The sequence below is a fragment of the Macaca mulatta genome, chromosome 13 (assembly GCF_049350105.2).
Source record: "Macaca mulatta isolate MMU2019108-1 chromosome 13, T2T-MMU8v2.0, whole genome shotgun sequence".
Lineage (NCBI taxonomy): Eukaryota > Metazoa > Chordata > Mammalia > Primates > Cercopithecidae > Macaca > Macaca mulatta.
In genome coordinates, this window is record NC_133418.1 from 55,550,401 (window position 1) to 55,577,586 (window position 27,186).

Sequence of the window (27,186 nt, forward strand, 5' to 3'; positions counted from 1 at the left end):
CCATCTAAAACAGCCCTCTAGAACCAGATTATCTCTGCTTACCTGTTTTCCATATTGGCTTTCTGGTAAGATTTCATTGAAAGAAGTTTTTTTTGCTCAAAAATGTTTGGAAACCATGGAATCTGATGATATCAAAGGTTCCTTCTAGCTCTAAAAATTAATGGTTCTTAAAAATTGTATAGGATGAAGCTTGCTAAAGGCGAACTCTAAAAACTACTGGCTCTATCTGCCACTTCCTTTTCACCTCCTGGCATATACGGTCTCCCTGGCAAGCCTCTAAAAGAACTCCCACCTCTGGGCCTGCCATCTCCTATCTCATAAGTGCCTCCCAGCACTCTTCAGGCCCCTGATAGTCTTCCTGTATGTTTGTTGTATCAAATTGTCTTCTTAAGTGTAAATGACTGGCTTCCATTTTCTCAGTGGTGATATCTGTTGTTAAAAAATATTTGAACTGATAGAATATCTGGTTAGTAGAGTTTTAAGCAGTGTAGCCAAGTGAAGAATTTGAAGAAGAATGGGAGAAAGGCTTTGGGTCAGTGGAGCCTCCATTAATCTTACCTAGAGAAATGTGGCCTTTTGCTCAGGTTCATTAATTTTTTTCAAAGCCATTTAAAAAATACCTACTATGGGCCAGCATTCTACTAGACTCTACTGGGGGGCAAATATTGAGTATCTCAGTTCCCACTCTCATATGGCTTGCAGGCTGAGGAGCGGAGGCTACTTTACTTAAATATTAATTGGTTAATTCAGTAATTATTCACTGAGCGCCTATCATAGCTGGGATGTAGCAGTGAATAAACCAGATGATGTCTATGCCCCATGGGGCATATATTTAAATGGGTGGATAATTAAAATCTGAGATAAGCATGTAATGAATGTTAAAATGGAAGTTTTGACTATGCTCTGAGCTGTAAGATATTCTAATAAGTTGCCTAATAGGGAAACATCTGTAAACTGACTTCATGATGCTTGGACTCTTCAGCCAGATGAAGGCTATAAAAGGGGCCAGGGTAGGGTGAAGGATGTATGAAGGGATTTCTTGGAGAGAAGAGTTGCTGTGCTGTGAGTCTCCAGAGACTCTTCCATTAGAGACTTCATCAAGGCTTCTCTGGGCTTCGCCTCCAGTGCAGTGAGGCTGTCCCCCTGGGGCTACTTGGGGAACTTGGAATGCATTCCCTGAAGATGGTGAATACAGAGTTCTCATGTCTGAGAAAGTGGAGGCAGCCTGTGCTGCAGGATGGAGGGGCTGCAATCGGGTTTGCCCATCCGTGCGTCCTGTAAGTCTCTCTCGTGGACCAGATGTGGGTAGCACAGAGGAAGTGCAGAGCAGAGTCATCTGGATGCTGTACAAGAGGCTGTGTAACAGGACAGAGGGACTTCCACAGTAAGAAGCTGGAGGTGACTGCTAGACCCAGAGGCTGTGAAAGCACCACAAACAAACACTGGGAATAAAGAAACATCTGCCCACGTCAAGGAAACTGCTATAAGGAAGATCCCAAAGGAGCCCCAAGGAGCACCCCAGGGGAAAAAAAGGAGTCAGTGTTAAACACAGGCTGGGCCCACAGAGCACAGGACAGCTTATCATGGGACCAGTTCAAGGAAGACCTACTTTTTCTCCTACCTCTGCTCACCTGCCCCTACCTAGGAGGGGTAAGAAACTGGCTAACAGACTGGGGTGGGGACTAGGAAGAGAAGAGCAAAATGGAGAAACGGGGGAGAGACAACCGCATCCTCCCTTTTCACAGGGTGGGGTTGGGGTTTGGGCTAGCTGGAGGAGGAAGGAAGGTTTACCCTGGCTTAAGTTGGAGGTTTTGATTAATCTCTCGGATTGTACTTTCTACAACTGAATTTGGAGTTTGTTTTTGAGGGTGGACCTGCTTATAGCCTGAGAATACACTGGACAGTTATGGGGCCTGCCATGGCTGTATCTGGTGGCAGGAGAAAAATCTCTCTCAATGAATAAATTTTACAAGGAGTAGAACGAAATACAAACCAAAGCTTTGTTTTGATCATGTCACTTGTCTTCTTGTCCCACGAACCAGGTACCAGTGCTCAGAAGGGGAGAAACAGTTACCTGGCAGCTGGTCACAGAGGAAGTGATACAGCTTGCAGGCCAGGGAATGGCTTGGTTTTCCTTAACCAGGGGATTCCAGCATCATTTTCTCTTCTCCCTCTTCACAGGCCCCAGAAATGCTCTCCTGGACCAGGCTCTTATGGATGTTCAGGTTCTCACCCACATTCAGCTCGTTTTCTCCTACAGGGCTGGCTGTGACTCAGTGTGGAGGCGCTGCTCTGGCCCTGGCCCTCGTCCTGCCCTGGCTGAGACTGCCTGGCTGTGGCTTGCCCTGGGGGCTGGTGGAGGGACCGCAGCAGCTGGGCTGACCCCCTCCCATGCCCCGCAATGGCCCATTATGCTCAGTGCCCCCACCAGCGTCCCAAGGCTGCTGGCACTGGGGGCATGGTCCTCCACTTGCGACTTGTAAAAGTCACAGGGAGTGTTGACTGGAACCCAGGCCTCCTGGCGTTCAGGCCCCGGCTCTTTCCATGACCCACTTATGGGAGACTGACTGAGGTGTTGCCCCGACACTCTGAAATGGAATTTCTGCACAAGCATGAAAGAAATACATCTAGGCATTTAACAGTGTGTCAGACAGGAGTCTGGCGACCCCACCAAGCTGTGCTTCCACAGGATGAGCTTTTCCAGGGTGGAGCTCTGGCAAGACCACTGGTCTTTGCAGAAGGTAACCAAGTCAACAGAACTGGCCTGACAGCTTACAAAGAAGGGGCTTTTGGGGAAGATATCTGTTGCATCTTGTTGACAACATGTGTCATTTTGTTTGGCGTGTTTTAAATGTACAGAAAAAATAAAAAGAAGCTCTGGTCCCTTTAGGGAAATAGGTTTGTTAAACTGACTGGCCATTTTTATGTGAGTTAAAAGCAGGAAGCAGATGTGGGAATGTTTCTTGTGTCTCCATCTCAGGCAACTGGCCATCTGGCCGACAAAGAGATTATAGGCTGCCCAGCCATGAGAAGCAGCGTTTCAGATGGTCTATGTAGTGAGTGTACTAGGCCACAGATTTGAGGTTCTAGCCCCAGCTCAAGCTGCTCTGTGACTTTTAGGCCCCTCCTCTATAAAATGAAGGCACTGGCTTTAGTGGTAGGCCTCTTAACAGGGATTGCTTTAGGGTTATATAATTTGCACTTTGTATGTTATTGATTTTGTTTAACCGTAATAGCCAGGTGCGGTGGTGGCTCATGTCTGTCATACCAGCATTCTGAGAAGCTGAGGCAGTAGGGTTGCTTGAGGCCAGGAGTTTGAGACCAGACTGGACAGCATAGTGAGACCCTGTCTCTACAGAAAAAAAAAAAAAAGGTGATGTGTACATGTAATCTTAGCTACTTAGGAGGCTGGGGTGAGAGGGTCACTTGAGCTCAGGAGTTTGAGGTTGCAGTGAGCTATGATCACCACTGCACTCTGGCCTGGGCAATATAGTGAGACTCCATGTCTAAAAAAAATTAGCTAGGCTTGGTAGTATGCACCTGTGATCCCAGCTCTCGGGAGGCAGAGGTAGGAGGATCACTTGAGTCCCAGAGATCAAGGCTAGAGTGAGCTGTGATCACTCTACTGCACTCCAGCCTGAGGGATGGAACAAGACCTTGTCTCAAAAACACCTCAGTACTAACTGGATATTGTATTATGTTGTTTACAACCCGCCCCTCCCCCAAGAAATGGATACATATGCTGTTTTCTGAATAGTACAAATATAAATATGTATCTATTTTATTATAAAGCATAGGTTAGATTAAGGGGTCACAGTCTGTGCCTACTCTTAGGCACTGCACTCACTGGTTAGAGCTGACACCCTATGAATGGGCACTGCCCTGCTGCTAAGTGTGGCATGGAGCCAGGAACACCTCCTGGGAGCTGCCTTGGATGGTTGTCTATGCAGAACCTCATGGATCTTCTTTTCCACTAAGTACTCAAGGCTGCGCTCCCTGGGCTCTGCCTCTTACCTACACTCAATCGAAGTACCACGTCCAAGATCCTGTGAAATTCTCTTTACCACTGTCACCTCCCTGGTTTTCTCCCCTCTTTCTCTGCTCCTCCCATCCTCCTCCTCCCCTTCCCTACTTCTTTCTTTGTGATTCTCCTCTTTTACCTCCTTCCTGTTTTTCTTCTTCTTTAATAAAGAATTTATTAATTCTACCATATGCAAGGTATTAGAGATAGAGGTAGAAACCAGTTATCAAAAGCTAAATGAGTGTGACATAAAGCAATATTACCATGGTCTGAGGCACAAGGCATCTCCAGTCCCAGGAGGGAGGAGCGAAGCTTTTGAGAGAAGAAAGGACTTGGGTTGACTTACAATGAGAGAAGGAACAGGATCATTTGGGCCGGGGATGCGTGAGCAGAGATCCACAGGTGGGAATACACACAGCGAGCAGGCTGAAACAGCGCCTTGGGGGCAGTCTGCCTTGTGCAGGGAGGGCACTAGGAGAAACCCTTCTTAGCCAGTCCTGCATTTCCCAAAGTGCCTTTCACAGAACGTTAGTCCCAAGCGATGCTCTATGAAAACAGATCAGTGATTTACAAGTTTGGGAAATGCTGCATATGTTCCCCCTTTGGAGATTCCCAATGCATGTCAGCTTATTAAAGCATCTTTGAAGTCCTCAGAGAAAATGGCCTCTTTAACATTAAGTGCAACAATTTCCAAATGTATTTGACACCTATGAACAGCTGCAGAATAATTATTCCACATAACACACCTTGTGTGGGCAGGCAGTGGGAACCAGGGAAGGTGTTTAAGGCAGTGTAGTTCTTTGCCGTGTAGGAGTAAAAATTCCCTCATGTCAGAGAGAGATGGGTGTGGAGTCTACACAGATGTGCCCAGCACCTGCTGCTACGGTTGATCCCCCTCTGTGTTCTGAGGAAAAGAGTCGTAGTGCTGGTAAGTGAAAAAGGGTGGGTTTGCATTCCTTAGCACTGAGAGCATCTATTGCCCTTGGGAATTAATGAAGCTCGGTGTATATGCCAAGAAAATGTTTTCACTGGCTGGAGAAGTAGTTGCATATACATATGCATGCAGGTGTAAACTTTTGCTGACTGGCAACCTGTTTTGATCTCATACCCGCTCTGTTTCTCCTTGTTTAGCCAGAGCCTGAGCGTATCCTCTAAGGAAAAGCTTAGGTAACACCTCCTCTCTGTAGTCTTTTTCAGACCAACCCTTCTCTCTGGCTTGTCACCTCCATCCAAGATCTCTCTCTTCTTTATCTTACTGTCAGTGGCAAACAAATTATCACTTCATGACACACCATCTGGTTCCTTTTTTTTTTTTTCTTTTGAGACGGAGTCTCACTCTGTTGCCCAGGCTGGAGTGCAGTGGCACAATCTTGGCTCACTGCAACCTCCACCTCCCACATTCAAGTGATTCTTGTGCCACGGTCTGCAAGTAGCTGGGACTATAGGCCTGTGCCACCACACCTGGCTAATTTTTGTATTTTTGTTAGAGAAGGGGTATTGCCATGTTGTCCAGGCTGGTCTCGAACTCCTGACCTCAAGTGATCCACCCTGTCGGCCTCCCAGAGTGCTGGGATTACAGGTGTGAGCCACCACACCCAGCCAACATCTGGTTCTTAAATACAGTTTTCCTCCCCCATTCCCTACTAAGGAGCATGTAACCATGCTGTGCTGAAGGGTGCTTTGTACATTTGCCGATGACTGCATATATGACACTGCATACTTTTGGTTTTTTGGTTTTCACATGGTAGTGTGTCAAATGAATATGTGAACAGCTCATCTTCCTGCCAGCCAAAAGGAGAGTGAAAGAATAAAATCATTTTGGTTATTCCCACTGACGCCATTTTAGAATATAGCAAGGCCTCCTTACTCATCTTGAATGTGTTTCTAAAGTCAACATGAACAATTAAGAGGCTAACAGCTAGGCAGGGCAATGAATTAACAAAGCAAAACAAAGGGGTAATAAATAATGACAATTTGTCAGTGTTTCATTCTGCCTGCTGGGCATTATTACGGGGTGAACAGAAATTAGATTTCCCTGGGCAGAGTGTTTTCGGATGGACACTGCAGGAGTGAAGAGAGCTGGAGGGACAGTCAGGTGGAAAGAGGGATAAGCCATCCATCAGCCAGACTCACTGGCTTTATCTCCAAAAAACTTCAGACTCCATCCACTTCTCACCATTTCCATTGGGTCCACACTTGTCTACCACCATTGCCTCTCACCCGGGACTCCAACCTTGTCACTGATCTCCAGGCTTTACTCTGGCCTCTGTACAACCGATTCTTCCCACTTCATCCCTGGTCATCTTTGTAGAATGTTAATTAGAGGCAGGCAGTATCCAAGTGTGGAGGATGCTAGGGCACTTGTCTCCCTCCTGCTAAGCCCTCCCCTCATGTTATATCCAGAGTAAAATCCAAACGTCTTTCCTCAGGTTACAAGCCTGCCTGCGTGGCCATGTCCCCTGCCATCTCTGACCTTACTGCCCACCCATCACTGCTGGCCTCTGAGTTCCTCCAACATGCCAAGCTCTTTCCAGCCTCACAGGCCTTGTGCCTGCTGCTGTCCCCTGATCTTAACGTAGCAGCTCCCTCTTGTCATTCAGATCTCATCTTCAATGTCACCTCTTTAGAGACAGCTTTTCCCACCATGCAGGCTAGATATCCATTGTCTTTCCACTCATCGCTCTGTTTTGATTCTTAGTAGAGCACTTAACACTTGGGTGCTGTGAATCTTAGGATACAAACTCCATGAAAGGACCATATCCCTGTTTACCAGTGTTTAGGACAACAAATAAATATGTGTTGAAAGAATCAATGCTAGTTCCTCCGTTTATCAGCTGTGGGGCCCAGGCACTTGAACCCTCTGTAAAGATAATTTCCTTGTATGTAAAACAGGAATGGGAATGGGAATACCTATGTCATAGGGTCAGAATAAATATATTAGAAAATAATTGTAAGTTACATGGCTTTTGGCAAACGTGAACCATCACTATTGCTCTAGTCAACTCAGGTTCCTGTTAGCAAGGTGAGGCTAATATTTGCTTCTCAGGAATTTTTCAAAAATAAAGTAGAACAGATAATCCAATAAATGTACAGATACTTAGAACAAGGTTTTAAAGGATGCAAGTTCTTTCTTCTCTGTGGTGATATTGCAGGGAAGAAGCAGTAGAGAGGCCTTGAATGCTTGTTTGCTTTAATAAAACACTTAACGTGGTGGCAGGCACCTGTAATCTCAGCTACTTGGGAGGCTGAGGCAGGAGGATCACTGGAGCCTGAGAGGTCGGGGCTGCAGTGAGCTGTAACAGTGCCATTGCACTCCAGCCTGGGTTAACAGAGTGGGATGCCATCTCAAAAGAGAACACCTCAAACCCCTAACATGCTGGCTTAGAGCATGCAAGACTTCTGCCCAAGAATAAGAAGTTTGGGATAGGAATTGGTCCAGAAAGGCAAAGTCACAGCTGACCTAATAGAAAACCAGAAAGGGTGGAGATCCATAATTTCTGAAATTCTTACTGTGAATAAAAATCAAAATAGTTGAAGAACTCAGGGCCTGTATGGAAATCATGTCATTTCCCCTTCTCACAAGCGTCTTCCAGACTAGTCCTCTGGATGAGCGTGTCCAACAGACACATAATATAAACCACATGGGCCTTTTAAGTTTTCTAGTAACCACATTTATAAAACATAAAAAGAGATAAGTGAAATTAATTTTACTAATATATCTTATTTAACCCAATATATGTAGAATGCTATTTCAACTTATAATTAATATAAAAATCATTAAATAAATATTTCCTATTCTTTTTTTCATATTACTTCCCTGAAAATCAAGAGTGTATTTTGCATTTATAGCATATGTCATTTCTCACTAGCCACATTCAGGTGCTCAATAGCCACATGTGACTAGTGACTGCCTTTTTGGATAGTCCGCTCTAGATTTTACTTTTGAGATGTTCAGGATCTAAAAACATATTTTGCTACTTGTAAGAAGGGAGGCCACAATTTTAAAAAATGTGAGTCCATTTGTAATCCCACTGACAGCAGCAGGGGGCAGACAAATGCCTAGGCAAATAGGGGTGGGTCCCCGGCAAAACCCCACCTCCAAGCCGAAATGAATTTAAAGCCTGAAAGCCAAGCTACAAATCCACAGACTGGATTGAGAAACCGTTTTCCTGTTTGGCACATTTTCCTCTGATTGATCCCACCCTTTACCTATTTTACACATACCTACCCTTTCCTAATTGGTTTTCTACACTGTTGTGCCTACCTTTGAATGTCTTTGCTTTAACCATTTTTGCATACTCACAAACCAATCAGCGTGCACTTCCCATTCTGAGTCCATAAAAAGCCCCAGACTCAGCCACACTGGGGGAGAGAGAAACCATCTGACTGTGTCTCCACTAAGATCTGTTATGTTGTTCAGTAAAATTCTTCTCCACCTTCAAATTGTCAGCATATCCTCATTCTTCTTGGATGTGGGACAAGAGCTTGGGAACTGCTGAATGTAGGTACAAGCTAAAACACAGGGCAGGGTGTGGGGAGTGTTGCCAGCGGAGGTCCCAGTTGGCAAATTGGCTGAGAAAAATCCTGCTTCACTACCAAGTTGCCTAGTGTTTTTCTACACATGAAGGAAAAAGCCACGGTCAACTCTTCCACTGGCCAATGAAGAACTTAAAAGAAAATTTTCTTAAGATTTTAAGTTCCTGTCATGGAAATACTTTTATCCTCTGATCTCCACAGATGATTTACGACATGTAAAACTGTATGTGAAACTGCATCTCTCTCTTTTTCTCTCTCTTTGGGAAGTGCTAGGAAGATTACTCACAAAAAATCAAATCACATCCCCCCACTCTAATGTTGGTGTTTCTGGGGAAGGCTTATGGAAAGCTGTGTTTCTTCATGGGGGAACAGTTTGTGCCATGGTTTACAAAGCTAAAGAATTTCAATAGTCAAACTGTTGCCATAAAAAAATCAAACTTGGAAATAGAACTAAACATGTTATTAACAGAATGGGCTTGAGAGAGCAAGAGAATTCTTTTGGAGTAAAGTTATCCAAAGTCTATGTGTTCTCCTTTGACACGTAAATCTATTATCAAGCTAGTCTTGGACTGTTTTTTGGACAGAAATTGGGTAAGTTTTGCAAAAGACAGGCACAAAGCCTGGCTGTGGATGACACCCTGAGGGTCAGAACATTCATTACAGCATTGGCGTCTACAGAAATTTGAAAGCACAGCAATGTTGCTGGATAAAATTGGCATTTTCATATGGGCAGGGCAACTTTTTTGGAAGCCTTCATGTTGCTTAAGAGTGGCCTGCTGTGGGACATAGATATGGGTTTTTGGCTTGATGCAAATTACTTGTAAGGTCCAGTTTTTGCTAGGAGATTCTATTTTGATCCATTACTAAATATATTTGCAACCTGAGGCTCACCAGCAGTGGATCTACTGCAGAACACACTAGTCCAGCTGATGAGGTACTGTGGGACCATGGGATATGGGCAGTTCTCATGGGCTTATTCCTGATTTTGGGGGGTGTGCTTATTGTTTACAAGCACAGAAGGTGGCCTCAGCTCTGCAGCTTCTTTGGCTATCTCTGTACTGCATGGCATCCCCTAGGCCTACAGATGTGGTAGGACACTAAAGCAATGGCTTCTGGAATTCTGCTAAGCTTGCTCCCACTATTCACTCATCTTTCCATTGCTCTCCACCACCACGCCCAAGACAGCCAACCTTGTTGGTCAGAACTACTTCCCTTTTTAGAGAAAGAAGGAAAATAATTTTCTTGCATAGAAACACAGATGATTCCACAGTGGACTTTCCATTAGGCCCACTTTTACTAGTTATACCACTAAGGATAATGCTGCCCATTATTATATCCAAGTTTCCAGACTCTGTGACTTTTAGGGTTTTCCATTGCAATTCACCTTTAATAAGCAGGAGAGTAAATGGAAAGGCTTATATAAGATTTATTCCCATTTAAAGCTTGTACTTAAGTCAGGGCCACAGAGTCCTTAAAACGTAGGTTGCAGTAATTGAGGCCAGTCAATGCCTGGGTGCCAGCTGGTGGGGCCACACCATTCAGTGAAGCAACCAAATTCAGATGCTGGGGGCAAACACAGAAGTGGACAGAGGTGCTGAATGCCAGAGGAATGGAATGAGCACCCTCACAGCTAGCTCTGTCATCACTGTGGATTCTCAACGTGACATTGCTCTCATTGGTATTAGCCAAAAAGAAAAAAAAATGGGAAAACACTAATATTAAACAAATGTTACAAGAACAAATTCATAAAGTGAGACTGGTAAAGCCTTGGAGAGTTTTTTAAAAATGAATTTTCTATTTTCAAACAAACTTAAAGAAACAAAAGTTATTAATGGCCATGACAAAAGTATGAATAGCAATGATAATAAAAGTTTAGTGTTTTAAATTTTTAATCAGCTTCATTTTATCTGGATATATCCCTAGAAGACCTTGTGAATTCTCTCTCCTTATTAAAACATGGAGGATTCATTCAGCTGTCTCTTTTCTTGTGACTCAAATGCAGTTTCCTATGAAGACACATCATAAAAGTTTGCAAACAGCTGTGGCCTGGAGGTTGCAGAAACAACCATACTCCCTGGGACAAGGAAACACATTGAGCTAGGTCCTCAGTGCTGTGAGGGAAAGTCTAGAAAAAAAAAAAAAAAAAAAGCCATGGTTCCTTCCCTCAGATTGCTTACAACTTATTCAGGGAGTGAAAAGTCAGTATTAGTTAAAATTAACTTGGTGCTAAATTTTGTGGCTGTAAGCAGAGGAGGAAGGAAGGGCCAGACAATGAGCCTTGACTGGGAGAAGGTCTCGAGCTTTGGCTGAGTGCTGAGTGCCTGAAGGATTTGGGTGGACAAAGACTGGAGAAAGTGGAGCCTGCAGGTGAGGGCTGCTGCACTCCCTACCCTCCCTGGTTGCGGTCTGTGTGTACTCTCTCAGTTCCTCTCCCTTCTGGCCTTTTACACATGCTGTTCCTCCAACCAGAAGGCCCTTCTCTCCCTGCACTGGAAGAGTTTGTCCTTTGGATCTCAGCCAAATAGTTACTTCTCTTTGGAATTCTGCCCTGATGCCCTAGCCTGGGTTAAATCTTCTGGCTCTATGCTCCCAGAGAACTCCAAACTCCCCCTCATACCATCTACCACGTGGAGCTGTAATTTAGTGATCTTTTCTGACCACTCCAGTGTACACTCCACAAGGGCAGGGATCTCGCCTTGTTCATGCTAAATCCCCACTGCCTAGCCTGGTGCCTGCTGGAGAGCGGGAGCTCAAGATGTATTAACTGGATGAAAGGAGTTTCTGTCCCAGACACAGTGTTGGTGGTAAAGTGGGAGGCGGCGAGAGTTGGAATCAGGGAGAGCATGAGGTGGAATCAGGGAGAGCATGAGGTGGAATCAGGGAGAGCATGAGGTGATCTGGGAGCACAGCATCCTGTGCAGGAGAGCAGGCCCGTGTGGGAAGACATCAGTGGGTATGTCATCTTGGGCAGGATATAAAAATGGAAAGGTACTGGGAGGTGGGAAGAGGTAGGAGGACAGGAGGGGAAGGGGTTGGGTGGCAAGGACTAACTCTGCCTTCTCCTCAAGAGATAAGGCCCAGTCTGGATGCTTATCCTCCTCTCCTGGCCTGGTGTGAGGACTCAAGGAGAGCCAGGCAGTGTCAAGCTGGTGGGTTTCCAGTCTTGCCACTTCCACCAACACTCTTTGTGACCTTGAAAAGAGCAAGGATCTTATCTGAGCCTCATCTTTCCTATATCAAAAAGAGGATAAAGTAAGGAGGTGATGGGGAACAGATGAGATAAGGGACCTGGGAGGGCTCGGGGATCTCTCCAGACCACCTTTCCAGACCTCAGCTTTGGTGCCTCTAAAATGAAGGGTCTGGGATTATGAGGAACTGCCAGTCCAACTCTGCGACTGAGGGTCAGGTTGAGTTGGGGTGGTCATGGAGATGCTGAACGAAGATGGGTGGGTGTGGATGTTTTATAGCAGGCTGGTTTTTCCCCACACTGTTCAAAAGCCTATCTCCTAGGTCAGATTTTGCCATGTATAATCTAACCCAGTACTTTCTGGCCAGAACAGAACTTCCCACCAGCCTGGATTCTGATGATTCTTAATGGAGGCTTATCACGGAGATGCTGAATGTCCCTCGAGATGATCTTTTCCGGTGCCATCAGCTGGAGGAGTAGGCCCACAGAAGCCAAGTGGCTAGACATGATCATCATGCTTAGAAAAAGTAGCAAACCTCCTAAAATATTATACACTTGGGTACAATTCTGACCCTAGAGCTCAGCCCTACCTACCTCAATCCTGATTTTGTTTGGAGGGGAGAAAATGAGGTCAGAGAATTTGAACAGGGTTGCTTTATTCCCATCCCTGTCTTGTTCAGCCTTAGCATTTACTTCTCCTCTGTTTGCTATTTGCAACCTGATTCCAGGACTTGACCTTCTGTTGTTGCAGCTGTTTGGGAGATGAGACAATCTGAAGTTGAAAGTCCTACAAGTTGAAATTGAAAGAAGCTACAAAATGATGATGATGATGATGACGGTGATGATAAGGAGGAGGAGGAATGTGTGTGAATGTGAGTGTGTAATGCTTGGAGAAAAAGGGGGATGAGATTGTGAGGATTGGAAGAGACAGAGAGGGAGGGGGAAAGAGAGAGGGAGAGGAAGATAGCTCAACCACAGCAATTGCTTTCATATGTATTGACTCAGAGACACTTCCTACCATGGAAGAAGGAAGTTGGCAAAAAAAAATCCCAAGATGGTATCAACTTTGGGTTTAACATCTCTGAAAAAAGTTAACTTTGCAGGTTTTGGGTACAGTTGGTTTTTGCTGTGGACAGAGAGTGTTTTGAACTTTTTCTTCCTTAAATTCAGCAAACTAAGCCAAGAATTCTAAGTACTCATGTCCCCCTCCAATGAGACAGCAAAGGAGAGGCTTCCAAGGGTGAGAAGTGAATGAATACTACGGAGAATTCAAACATCCAGGGAAGATGCTGTGCCAGAATAAATCACACCCTCTAGGAACATTTCCTATAATTTGCTCTTTTTTCTTCCTTTTTCTTAAAATGATCCATTTCTTACAAAAATTTATAAAAGGTCAGGAGACTTCCCCTCCATAACTGTTGGGACCTTATACCTGGTGTCAGATAGGAATTCTGAAGATGTCCATTTGCTCAACGTAAAGAGCTAATGTAAACTTAATTGTTTATTGTGCAAGAAAAACGACTTTCATATAAGACTTCAATATGTAGATAACTTGGTTCTTTTGGTCATTGCTGGTTTGAACATAAAATAATTCTGAGAAAAAGCTTTTCCTACAGGTTAAGAGGTAATTAAGATTCTCTGAAATCAATGGCAGTTTTTTCAGGGGGAACGAAGGGAAGAAAATAAACTCCCATCTTTTCAAATTATATATACCTATCATTTTATTTAATCCTGAGACATTCACTCTGGAATGTGGAGAAGTGCTGCCAGTACAGGAGCAATGGGGTTCCCAATGTGTAGCTGTTTCCAGGAGCTCCAGTTTCAGCTGCTCCACTCCTCCAGCTGCATCACAGGGAGAACAGAGCCCATCACTTCCCACAGGGATGTCCTTACTTCCTGCCATCTCACTCATACCTGGGCTCTGCAACCCATGTCACTAAGGAGGACTGGCACTTCCTCCTAAGCTCTCCAACCCCTTCTACTAAGAATTCCTGCAGTCTAACAGTGAGTTCTTGTCTTCAACCCCTTCCTCTACTGGATCTCTGCCATATGCACTTAATCATGCTCAAGTCTTACTAAGATGAAGAACTCTTTCCAACTCTAGATCTCCTCCAGCTACTGCCTTGGCTCTCCCTCCCATTATCTGTTAAGCTTTGCTCCCATCCCCATCATCCCACAGAGCTCGGGTCACTAAGGGCACCATAACCTCCTTATTGCTAGTCTTATTAGATGACTGCTCTCAGTTTGCATTTTAATTTCCCATCATTTGACACCCCACCCTCTTCCATAATGTATTATCTTCCCTTGGTTTCCATGACCCCAGACTTCCCTCTCACAACTTCTCTTTCCCTTGGCTGGTCCTTCTTAGTTGTCTTCCTGCTCTATTTCTTTTCTCCACCCTGACTTAAAGGACGTGACCCTCAGGGTTCAGTAATTCACTTATTTCTCTTCTCTCTACCCCTCCCTCTGGTTTCCCCTCTAGTCACATTGGTCTTAACTGCCATGACCAGTGACTCTCAAATCTTTGCCTCCAGCCCAGAACTCTCACTGGAGCAAGACTTCCCCCTGACTAGGGTGAGGCACGCGAGGTGTTGAGGGCACAAAATTTAAGGAGGCATGTACTTGCAGGTCCTTGCTTTCATGCAACCCTGACAGTGAGTAACCCATAGAGTTCCTGCCCTAGATGCCTTCATGCTTCACCCTGGTCCCGACCTGCTGCAGGTCCTTTTTGTTGGATGTCCCACAGGCACCGCCAACTCCACAAGTTAAAAAGCGACGTCCTCATCTTCCCTCCCAAAGCTGTCCTCATCCTGGTGAATGGCAGGCAGCACAGTCAGCAATGTCGCTTGGGCCAAATCCTGGAGGTCCTCCTTCACACCTTCCACACTCTCCTCCTCCATACCCAGGCAGTTACCAAATCTGTGATTATTTGTTCAACATCTCGTGAATCCAGGCTGTCTTCCTCACCCACCACTCTGTGCTCCAGGCTGCCAGCCTCTCTCACTGCCACTGTGTCCACATTGCAACCAGTGTGACCTTTCTAAAATGCACATCCGATCACGCCTTTGCTTAAAACTCTTGCAGTAAGTCTCCACTGTCCTCAGGGTGGAGTCCAGCCTCCTCAGGCTGGCAGACCAGGCTCCCATGGCCGGCAACTCAGGTTCCTCTTCACCACAGTCCCTCTTCTCACTGCCTCCTACTCTGTCCTCCTCTGTACCCCGCTCCTTGTGTCTCCCTGAAGGAGCCACAGTCTCACCTGCAGATCTGTAAGCAAGCTTCCCTGTCACTAGAATATTCTCTCCCCCCAACTCCATTCCCCCTTCTTGTCTCAGCTTAAATGTCCATTCAAGAAGGCATTTGGACTCCAAGGCTGGTGAGACACCCTTCCTGGGTATAGCTCCCACATCTCATGCACTCAGCTCCATCACAGAGCCTTTCACATCAGGCAGTGCTTGCGGGCTTCCTGTTTGTCCCTGTTCCTCGAAGGCAGGGACAGGGCTCATTCATTCATCTTGAATACCAAGCACCAATACAGTGCTCATTGGCTCCTAGAAGACGTCTAACAAGTATCTGTTGAATGCATGAAGGAGTTCAGGAATCCCTAGTGTTGACTTTCAAGTCGGAAAGTCCTGAATTCAAGCCCCAGACCTCCTTACGAGCTGTGTGTCCTTGGAAAATTTAATTTTCCCTGAGCCTCAATTTCTGTTCTTTAAAGTGGAGATCATCATTACCCCAAGTTATCATGAGAGGGTTTATGCTTCTGTAAGCATTTGCAGTTCATACAGTGTGTGACACTCTCTTTTGCACACATACATACATACATACATGAACTCCTGGAAGCCAGAATGTAGTACTCTGCTAATGGATATCCCTAGTGCCCAGCCCAGAAATGGATTCTTGGTGGGAGTGCAATTGGTGTCTTTGTTGAGGGAAAGCAGCCATGACAGGCCTTAGAAATTGGCAGTGAACAGGGAAAAGAAAAAAAGGAAAGGGATTAGAAGAAAGAGGGAATGCAGGAAATATGAAGGACAGAGAAGACAGGAGAGAGAATGCAAGAGTGCAGACACTTTCTCTGAGGCCTGTTTATGCTACAGGAGGCTCACCTGCTTTAGAAGGACTGGGCGGAGGATGACCTCTCTCTTGGGGGATAACCTGCCCAGGCTATTCTCGCCTCTGCGACAGTAGGGAGACATGGTGCCCATGTGACTGGCCTCATACCCTTATTGGAAACAGCTGGGGAGGATTTCACAACCTCTGAGGCTTTACTTCAGATGAGTTTCAAACATTGTTTATGTACATTTACGTGTGTGTTTCCCTGGGTCTCTTCTGGTTACAAGGAGATCCAGGCTTGCAAAACAAGCTCTGAGTGAGCTTTAGTATTTTGTTCTTGCAGATAGTAATGGAATGTACCAGCCTCCTGATGCCAGATCTGAAAGCAGATGACATCCAAACCCAGTGGGTTCTCCGGGAGCACGTGAAGTGGGGTGGAGTTCAATTTGGAGTAAAAGTGCCTGGGGATGGGTCAGGCTGGTCGGTAGATGATTGAATTCCATCCAGGAAAGACATATGAGGCTGAGTTCTGTTTTCTCTTTTCCATCTTCTTTACTCAAGCAGTAACAATGATATGGCAGCCTCAGTCTAGGTTAACCATCTTCCTGATAGGAAAGGGACTGTGAAAAGCACGTGAAGAGTGTGATCAGCCTATCTTACTCTTAAGGTTTCTGAAGGAATGTGGAGAGTTGCCTTGAAATTGTTTCAAAAAGGAAAGAGAAGATGCTGCTCTGAGTGAAAAAGAGGGAACTGGACCAGCTCACTGCTTCTCAACCCCGTATGCTCATTAGAATCACCTGGGGAGCGTTTATGATTCCCAGGTGATTCTGTGAGTGCCCAGACCTCATCCCAGAACAAGTAAACAGCACCTTTAGGGTAGGACCTTTAAGCTCTCCAGGTGATAACAATGTGCGAACAGATGGAAAACCACTGCAGTCCATGCTCTGATCTCTGAATTCCCCTGCGTTTCTGTGTTTGAAATTAGTAATCTAAGAACAGAACGTGTGAAGATGGGAAGGATTTCTTTACAACTCACTGAGCCTTAGTATTTAGATTTAAGGTAGACTAGTTATTCCCCAGTTGTGTCAATAGGTGCTCTAAGGAGAAATACAGAAAAGGGGTGACTTGGTGGTCAAATCAGTATAGAAATACTGCTTAGGACCCCAAACTCGCAGAGTGAGAGAGGTACTTTGAAGTTTCTTTAGTTCCTTATCTTACTGGTTCTCAAAGTGTAATCCCCAGACCAGCAGCATCAGCGTCACCTGGGAGTTTGTTAGAAATGCTAATTCCCAGGCTCCACCCCAACTTCTGAATCAGAAACTCCGAGCGTGGTTTCAGCAAGCTGTGCTTTAACAAATCTTCTAGGTGATTCTGATGCTCAAGTTTGAGAACCATTGATCTGCTACAGGAATCCCCTATGTCCTGGCCTAGTGGTTAATTTGTCTTATCCGTGTTAGTTACCTGGAACATTCGTCTCTGGGGCAGCCTGTTGCATTGTTGAAACTTGCACCCTTCAATTCTTTCTGATGAAATTTGTTTCACTGTTGTTTCTACCTGTGGGGCTAGCTCTGTTCAATGGGATGGCCCAGAGTAAATCCAAGTCACTTTCTATTAATACATCCACTTCAAGGCATTTAAGATAATTTTCTAGGACTTCTCATTTAATATCACATATGGCCCATAGCTTCCAAAGGAGCCTTTCCCAAACCTACACTAAAATACTCAGGAAGAAACAGAAAAGGTGACAATTCACATTTCACATTACCATCAAAAACAGACGGAGGGGGTAGAAGTGTAGAAGAAAATTTTTGTGAGAATTTATGTTCTCTTGAAGTAGGGGAGGCTGCTCTAAATTTGAAACCAAAGGCAGGAATTATAAATATTTATAGATTTGACTGTAAAATTGTAGAAAACTTCAATATATTTTTAAAAAGTTAAAAGGTAAATGGCAAACTAGAAAAAACTTTGGACATATATTACATGGTTAGACTTTAAATGTCATAAGGATTAATAAGTTCTACATACTTAATGCAAGCACAGGACCTGATACATAGTAGGCTTTCAAAACATTTGATTAATGTATGAATGAAGATGGGTTAAGAAAATTATCACAGGAAACCAACACTAAAATATCCAGTGGAAAAATGAGCCAAGTCAAACCAATGGACAAATGAGAAAATAAACATTTAAAAAATTGTTCCACCTCAATAATAATAAAAAATACAAGTTAAATTAGCACCTGTCAATCAAATAGGTAAGTTAATAATATTGGGGAGCATCTGGGGAGATGGGCGTTCCATAGGGGCTAATGTGAGGGTTAATTTGTACAATCTTTTGAAGGGCAATTCTTTGGCAATTTTTATCAAAACTTTAAAAATGTGCACACTATTTGATCCAGTAGAAAGCTGGACCTTTTATTCTAAGGAAACATTTGTGAATGTGCACAATGATTTGGCAATAAGGATACTGACTGCAGCTTCATTTATAATAATAGATACTTGAAAATCAACCTCCAAAAAGGGAAGATATGCAATGGAATAGGACATGGTCATTAAAATGATATTATTCAAGGATATGTAGTGACATGGAAAGATTATTCCTTGACAATGGTAACGTGATAAGAAACAGCTTACAAAGTGGGATGACACACCATATCATCATGGACCAAGTAAGTTAAAAAGCTCTCATGACCCCTTGAAGCGTTCTTTCCCAGAACATTCTAAATTCTTTCAACCATTTGCCCTTGAAAAGATGAGCAAATTTTCTGAACTCAAAGAGTGGCCAAGCTGTGTAGGAAGCCTTGGGGACCATCCTGGACCATCCTGGGACAGAGGTTCTAACTTCCAAACCTTCTCACCTAGGCTCTGTCGAACGTGTTCTGCTTTAGTGATGCCCCCTTTCAAGCATTAGTGTGGTCAGCAACTTTTTGTATTTACAAGACACCTCGGGAACAATGGACAATATTACCAAGCTAGGTTCACTCGGTAGAGAGGACGGGAAAGGCATTCCAAGCAGAGAAACCTAGCAAAGGTACGGAGACACAAAATGTCCTGGCATGTTCAGGGCGTGCCCAGCAATTAATTCCATGTGCTCAGAGCCTATTTGGAGGTGATGAGGGAATCTGGGGTAAGTAGTGTATGAAATGGAAAGGCATGCCTTTCTAAATCAAGCCAAGGATTCTGGGTTTTCCCACAGTTTTTGCAAGTCTGAAGTGGGGGCATGGTGTGTTGAGGTTTGGTTTTACAAGGAGCACTGTGGTAGCTACCTACTGGGAGCTGGGGACGCCATGTGCTTAGTAAACTTTAACAATCTTAGAATCAGATGTGCTACTGGTTTGCTATTTAGGTGGTTTCCTTTGGCACTTTCTCTTTTATGTTGGCTCAAGCATTTCCTGGTGGGCTCCAAGGAACAATGGGACCATGAGCCCACCACAGGCAAAGAGAAGGAGACAGATGATGGCAGATGGAAAACATTCGTGTTTCCTGCTGCCATCCCTGACCTGGGGCTTGGATGGCTCTGAAGAGGTGGGTGCCAATCCCAGGGAAGGGCGGTGGCTCTGGGCTCTGGCTCCCTGAGCTCCTGCTCTGTGCTGAGCTGGAGGCCTTTCAGTAGCTTCAGAGGCTCTGTTGGTGGGCTTGTGTCTGCATCTGGAGGGCTGGGGTGGAGTAGCTGGGGGGAGGATGAAGGAGACAGGAACTGAGGAGGAAAATGTGCCAGGTTTCTGTGAGGTCAACATGTGTTTGAAGTAACTTAGAATGTAACCGAGAATGCAATTAGGTGATTTTTGTTTTTGTTTTGTTTTAAAGAAAAAATTCAGAACCTGTGACTCTTGTTCATGAGCACATGCCTGGATGGAGTCATTTTGAGTTTATGGAAAATGTGGTCAGCTCCATAAATCAGTGCTGAAGAATTCTTACAGACTCACCCCCATGCAAGCAACGCAGGCCTCTCTAGTGAGTCTCCTAAGGTTATGCAAAACAAAACAGAAGAAGCATGTAGACAAAGCTACAATATTGCCCCCCCCTCCCCTGGAATTCTTTCTTGAGTAGCCATAGGCAGCTCTGAATTCTGGTTCTTACTTCATCTGTGACCTTTCTTGCATAACTCCATGTGTACATCCTGTGGTTGTTGCCATGGCAACAAGGACACAATTTTCTGTATCTATTTCTCTCGTGTATCTTATTTTAGCAAGACTTCCATAAAGAAAGGGCACTTAAAAGTAAACTGGATAATCATAATTTGTGACAGTGTTGAGAGTATGTTCAAAGGTATCCAAATTCTTAAGCTTCTTATATCTTAAATCTATTACTTTGCATGGCTGGAGAATAAAAGTTCAAGGTGGTACTATGTCTCTCAAAAACATATGGAACATTTTCAGGTGTTACTACAAACTTTCATTCAGAATTGGTAAATAAGAGATTCAATTTAGGTGTGATTCATTAGAGAAAGTTCCATTTATTTTCATTTCATTGTTCTTGGATTTACATAACCAGCCTTTTGCTCCCAAACAGCATTGATTCTTCTGTCTTATAAACGAAAATATTTCTTTCTATCCAGCCTCTTTCCTATAACCCTCCCACTTCTTAGGTTGACCCAGTTTATGAATTGGCTTCTGCCAAACTGGTCAGTGGAAAATGGAATGTTAACATATTTTAGTGGAGATGTTTTTCAATTGCTCTGAAAAAAAAATGGGGTCATACACTGTATCAGCATCTTCTGTCACAAAAAATAGTACTACTGAAACTTAGTTTAGGGATCTTATTATTATTTTTTCTTAATCTGTTAGAGGAGTCTCATGCATGCTAAAAAAATTTCTTCATTTTCCATAGAAAGCAGATGTATACTTTATAAGACCAAACACCTCCCAGAGTACTAACTTTATGGCCTGTGCTTGTTTCTCCTAACTGAAGAGTTTGTATTTAAAATTTCGTATAGAAATTTGGTCTTGTTGACTGTCACAGACAAAAGCTCAAATTCCATATGCAATGAGGGCCAAGTCAGCCCAGCATTTATGTGAGGTGGTTTCACATTTTTACTTGCATGCCGTCCTAGTCACAACAGGAACAGCTAATTGGGCAGTGGCTCACATAAACTATGAAACTTTAGACCAAATCTCCTCAGCTACAAACCACCCACTGTCACCAGGTGCAAGGGGAGGAGGTAGCAGGGCCTGTCTATCGGGCTCTGCTCTAGTGTTAGCTGTGCCATGCTGGACAGTCAGGAAGGCAAACACACCAACTGCAATATGGCTTGAAGTTCTGCATCAACCATCCCCAGACAGCAGAACAGCACAAAGTAAATAACCATAAGGATATCTGTCATCAATTGAGCATTTCTTTTTTTTTTTTGTTTTGAGACGGAGTCTTGCTCTGTCACCAGGCTGGAGTGCAGTGGTGCAATCTCGGCTCACTGCAAGCTCTGCCTCCCAGGTTCAAGTGATTCTCCTGCCTCAGCCTCCCGAGTAGCTGGGACTACAGTGCCCACCACCACGCCCAGTTAAGTTTTGTATTTTTAGTAGAGACAGGGTTTCACCATGTTGGCCAGGATGGTCTTGATCTCTTGATCTTGTGATCCATCTGCCTCGGCCTCCCAAAGTGCTGGGATTACCAGTGTGAGCCACCACACACAGTCCGAGCATTTCTTTCTTAACAAAAAAATTTTATTTTTTGAGACACAGTCTCATTCTGTTGCCCAGGCTGGAGTGCAATGGTGTGATCTCGGCTCACTGCAACCTTCACCTCCCGGGTTCAAGCAATTATCCTGCTTCAGTCTCCTGAGTAGCTGGGATTACAGGCATGTGCCACCACACCTAGCTAATTTTTGTATTGTTAGTAGAGATGGGGTTTAACCATATTGACCAGGCTGGTCTAGAACTCCTGGCCTCAAGTGATCTACCTGCCTTGGCCTCCCAAAGTGCTGGGATTACAGGTGTGAGCCACCACGCCCATCCCAATTGAGTATTTCCATATGTTCAGCAGGGAGCCAAATGCTTTACAAACATTACCTTCTCCAACCAGCCACAGTAGGAAGAAGTCCATGCCATCTACTTTATAAGGATGAAGTTCAGAGAGGTCAGGTGATTTGCCTGGAGCTTTCTAGCCAGGAAGGAAGGGGGTTCAAACCCAAGTCTGCTTGATTTGAAAGGAGTTCTAAATGAGATACTTTTATTTTGCTTTTGGATTAATGTGACTGATTCCCAAAGAAGTGGATGGAAGATGCAGGTTGCTGGTAGTTGAGGGAAAACTTGGTCCCGAGTTGTGATCCGTAAAACTTGCAGAAGAGAGACTAGCTCTTACATGAAAAAATAGTGATAGCGTTGTTTCGGCACAACTGAAGTTATTTCCAGTGTAAGTTACTTGTTACTTACTATTTGAAACAGAACAAGCTATTCACCTTCTCTTGTTTTTCAGAGAATGCAATTAGGTGATTTTTGTTTTTGTTTGTTTTTCTTTCTTCATTTACAAAATGAAGCCATGGGCTGGATGGTTTCTAAGGTCTCCGCTGGCTCTACCTTTCAGGACTGCTCTTGACTAGAGATATTCCAAGCTTAGCCTTGACAATGCTAAGACAAATCCTCACCTGGGGTGAAAGGTCCCTCTGTGGTCCTGGGCCAGCTGGGCCCAACACCTGCTGGGAAGATGGTAGGCGTTTTCCGTGGCCCCTTCCTTGCCCTCACCCCATCCTTGCAGCGCTGGTACTCTGTGGTACACTACTGGCTTGTGTGGCCAGTGGCCAGCAGAGCTCCCTCCTGAAACTGCCCCAAGTAGGGGCCAGTCCTGTTTTATTCTCTCATTGTGCCTATACATTGAGAAGCTCAAATTCTAGGAAGTTACACCCAACAGATCTCTGTCAAGTCCTTTACAGAAAAGCAAATCGAAACTCAAGATCTTGTAATAACCAACATTTTGAAAAGTGATGTCTGATTTGTTGCAACATGAAATAATAGCTGGATTTGTATATCTGGAGTTATTCTAGCTCTGTTTTAGAATCCAAAGTTATTCTAGCTCTACAAAGATGGAGAGAGAAAAAGAATGTGTGTGTGTGTGTGTGTGTGTGTGTGTGTGAGACAGAGAGAGAGAGACCATTCATGAATTAACGAGTCCTACCGTGTCTCCTGGCTGTGGACGCATCACAGACACACGATCATATCCTTTCCTCAGTAGGACCCACAAGGCATCGAGTTTTCCCTGAAATAAAACAAATGCACCAAGATTACATATGAAATCAGACCTGTGGCTAGCCACCGTAGGCACACAGAACTTTCCGTGCTTCTTCAGTCACGTGAACAACACAACACTGTCAATATGGTCATGATGGGATTAGTGACTTTGCAGTCCCTTGATTCAAAACTGGAGCTTCGTGAATGGAGGAGAAGAGACACACAGAAGACTCTGATGCTTGTGAAGGACGCACCCTGAGGTCTGAGTGCAGTCCCAAATTTGCAAACGTAACTTCATTCAAGCTTTGGGCTTTTGTCTTTATCACATTTCTGGGCATATCCTCATACCACAAGTCAATCTTTCCAAATTTCGCTAAAGTTTTTTCTTCCCACTTGGTGCCCAGAGCTCATTAGTAAAGACACTAATGACATATTCTGGAAAATTACTAAACGTTAAGTGTTGACAGGGCAAGACCAATTAAAGGCCCCTGGAATGCACATCCCTGGTTGTCTGCTAGGCTCACTCAGTAGCTGTAACTTGCTCAGAAGCCTGGGCTCGAGAGACGAATTACCAAGCATTACAGATGACCAAAACCACAGTCCCTTTGGGGTTGTATGTAACTGGCTGAAACGGAGAAGAGTGAGTATGTCAGCACCAAGGCTTTCACAACTGATGACCAACAACACCCCTCCAGGTGACTCTTATTTATATTCCCTGGAACCTATGAATATGTTACCTTACATGGCAGAAAGGAGTTTGCAGATGTGATTAAGGTAAGGATGTGGAGATGGGGAGAGTATCCTGGACTATCCGGTGGGCTCAGTCTAACTACATGGGTCCTTCCTAGAGGACCCACGGTGGTTTTTGGCAGGAGGGTCAAATCCAGAGAAGGAGATGTGTGGATAGAAGCAGAGTCACAGTGATTAGGTGTGAGACGGACTCAACCCAATGTTGCTGACTGTGGAAATGCAGGGTGGTCATAAACCAGTGGGTGTGGGCAGCCTCTAGCATCTAAAAAAGACAAGGAAATTCTCCTCTGGAGTCTCCGAAAGGAAAACAGCTCTGCCAACACCTTGATTTTAGTCTAGTGAGACCCGTTTGGGGCTTATGACATCTGAAACTGTAAGATAATAGATTTGTGTTGATTAAACCTTTAAGTTTGTGGTAATTCATCCCAGTGACAAGAGGAAACTAATACAGTCCTTCTCACTCCTTGACATATTCTATGTTAATTTGCTGATTGTCTGTGCCCCCTGGAATGCCAGCTCCATGAAAGCAGGGGTGTTGATGGTTTTGTTCACTTCTATCTGCCTAGCCCTTAGGACAACATCTGGTGCTCAATATATGTTTGTTGGATGAATGAATGATTCTAAGTGGTAGGTGCTTCCATGAGTGTCCTCTAGTTGAATTGTCCCAGCAGTCCCAGAGGCCTGTGGAGAGGAAATGGAGGGGCAAAGAGAGATCAAGTAACTTGCCCAAAGGCAGATGGTTTGTAAACCAGAGAGTTGAGATTGGAACCCATGTCTCTCTAATTCCAAATCACATATGCTTTCTATTACACCAACTGCAGATTCTTCCTCATGCAGATCTTTTGGTGAGAGCGCTTTAATTTAGATCCTTTAGAACACAGGGCTTCTCAGCTGTGGGTTGCAACCCTTTAAGCCCTCATGAAATCAGGACCAGAACTTTTAAGAAATAGAATAGAAGAGAAAATATTAATTGCACATGGTGAGGACAAGTATTGTTTTGTGAAAAATTTGTTTCAGTTAAATGTGTATGGGTGTATGTATGACTGTGTGTGCACACATGTGTGGGCATAAACTGGGCCAAAATGTAAAACATATTTCCTACCCAAGCCTTAGGAACATTTGAAAATCCTGATCTTGCAGGGGTCTTTGAATGACAGTGCTGGGAAGGCTGGAGGAGTGTACAGAGTTTAAGTTCCTGGACACAAAGCATTTATATAGGGGCAGTGTTAAGAATCATCTCGAAGATTTCATGTTCTGAAATGATTTTCTGGTGGGTTATATACACATATAAAATTGTGTTCTTTAATCTTTATAAACTGTTGTTTGAGTTCTTGTGGGTTAAACTTTGTCTTGCCAAGTGTAGTGTTTCTCATCTATTTTGGCAAGGAATTTACAAAAGCCTTGAAAAATATTTTGAAATGATTTTAGAATGCTGGATAGAAATGCTGCTGTGTGCAGCATGATTTTCTGTATTAAGCCGTTTCAATCACCAGCTAAATGTTTTCCTTTAAGGTTCTTTTGGATAAGCATTTATATTTCAGGATATAACCAGGTGGGTTTCCTGGATGAATGCCTCTTTTTTCTTTCCCCTGTTTTTCAGAAGGAGAGGGCTCCCAGCATTTGGCTTTGTCAATCAGCCCACCCACAGAGCTGTGTGTGCTAATCACTCAACTCTGTGACAAATGAGCAATGAGATGGGGCAGAAAGAAGAACACTGGGCTGTTGAAGAAACACATTAATTAACTCAGCAGAAATTTAAAGTTACATGCATAGCAAAAGAGCAGAAACCACCTAGATGTATAATACCAGGAGAATGAGTAGAAAATGATGTTTCTTTGTGGCAACAGGTCACCCTATGGTGTAGTGTTTAAGCACAAAGTGACCGAAGCCAGGCTGCCCCAGTTTGTACTGTGAGTTTCCTTTTCACCAGCTCTACAGGTTAGATGAGTAGTTTCATCTCCCCAAGCCTTACTTTTCTCATATTTAAAGTGGAGATAATAACACTGTCTACTCTACAGACTTGCTGTAAGACTTAAAATTAAATATTGAAGTTAGGTACTTGTCTCATAGAAGGTATTCATTAAATGTTACCTATGATCATAGTAAAGTCATTAAAATGATCATTTTGGAGGCTCTGTAGAAAGGCGGAAAAGAATGTAATACAGAGTGTAGGAATCCAATAATTTGAACTTTGTAAGCAGGCATCTGTCCATCTTCTATTCTGTGCTCCTCCAAGCCTATTTTCCTCTTACCCCCAAGCCACGGATTTTATTCCTTCTGCCCCACTCACTCCGCCCAAATTGCTCTTGCTAAGGCCACCCATGGCATCCCGACTGCCAAACGCCTTGACACTCATTTCACTTGGTTCTTTGCGGAGATCTGCTGCGCTGGGCCTCTCCTCTGCACACTTTCCCTCAGCCTCTGTGCCACCAGCTTCTACCTGCTCCCTCCGACCTCTCTGCCGAGTCCTTTTCAGCTTCTTCTGCTCCTCCCCCTCTGCCTGCACTTGACATGGTGGCCTTCATTTGGCACCTCTATTCTCATCTCCCAGCTGAGTGCTCTCATCTAGTCTCATGGCTCCAGCTTCCACCTGTCTGCTGGTGACTCACAAATTCTATACTCAGCCCAGTCCTCTCTTGAGCTCCAGATCTGGGTATCCATTTACCTATTAAATCTTAATTGTAATGTGGATGTATCGCAGGTATCGAAAACTCAAACATTACAAACTGAACTAACTCTTCTCCCCAAACCTGCTCCTCCTTTTGCACACCCTGCCTTGATTCATGGCACCACCAATCTATCCAGATGGGCATGCTGGGTACCAGGAATCATTCTAACTTCCCTTCTCTCTGCCACCTGCTCATGTCCAACATCAACCGTGTCTCCTGAATGTTTTCTCTGTAGCAGCTCTGCTGCTGCCTCTTCCCATCCACCCCTGACCCACCATCTCCACAGCTCCTGCCTGGGCCCAGGCCCTCACCATCTTACTCATTCTGTGAACAGTTTCCTGATTGGCCTTTCATCTCCAGGGTTCCTGTCCTCTCTCCTATTGATTAATAAAGAAATTTGTTGCGAGCCCAAATGGATGCACTGCAGTCAATAAAAGGAACCACGAAACATTTTACTAGCAGTGTGAATTTGGGCAAGTTACCTAACCTCTCTGTGCTCTGGTTTTCCATTTGTAGTTTCTACTGAGCTGGGTATCTATTTACTAATGGATAAGTAGTTTCTACTTTCAAGGGCTGTTATAAATAATAAAGGCATTAGCACATAGAAAGTGCTGCCTGACTTGCAGGGTGTGCTTGATCCGGGTGAGCTGTTGTCATTGGGCTCTTCTGGCCAAGGCAAGATCAGCTAGTTCCAGGTGTATCCTCGGCATTCTGAGTTCTGATTGTCCCACAAATGAACCTAAATCTCCAGTCTGTGGCATAGAAAACAATCCAGGCAATCAATCAACACAACCTATAACCTCTTTCTACTCCT

At 44.3% G+C, this 27,186-nt stretch overlaps 1 protein-coding gene across 1 annotated transcript in view; it reads right to left on the bottom strand.

The window, feature by feature from the left end:
- The window catches only part of ANTXR1 (ANTXR cell adhesion molecule 1), a 238,567-nt gene that overhangs the window by 33,157 nt on the left and 178,224 nt on the right, over nucleotides 1-27,186 (bottom strand). Inside the window, exon 17 of the mRNA XM_002799283.4 lies at nucleotides 22,901-22,981. Coding sequence (XP_002799329.3) covers nucleotides 22,901-22,981 — 81 coding nt within the window. The remainder of the gene's footprint in view (nucleotides 1-22,900; nucleotides 22,982-27,186) is intronic.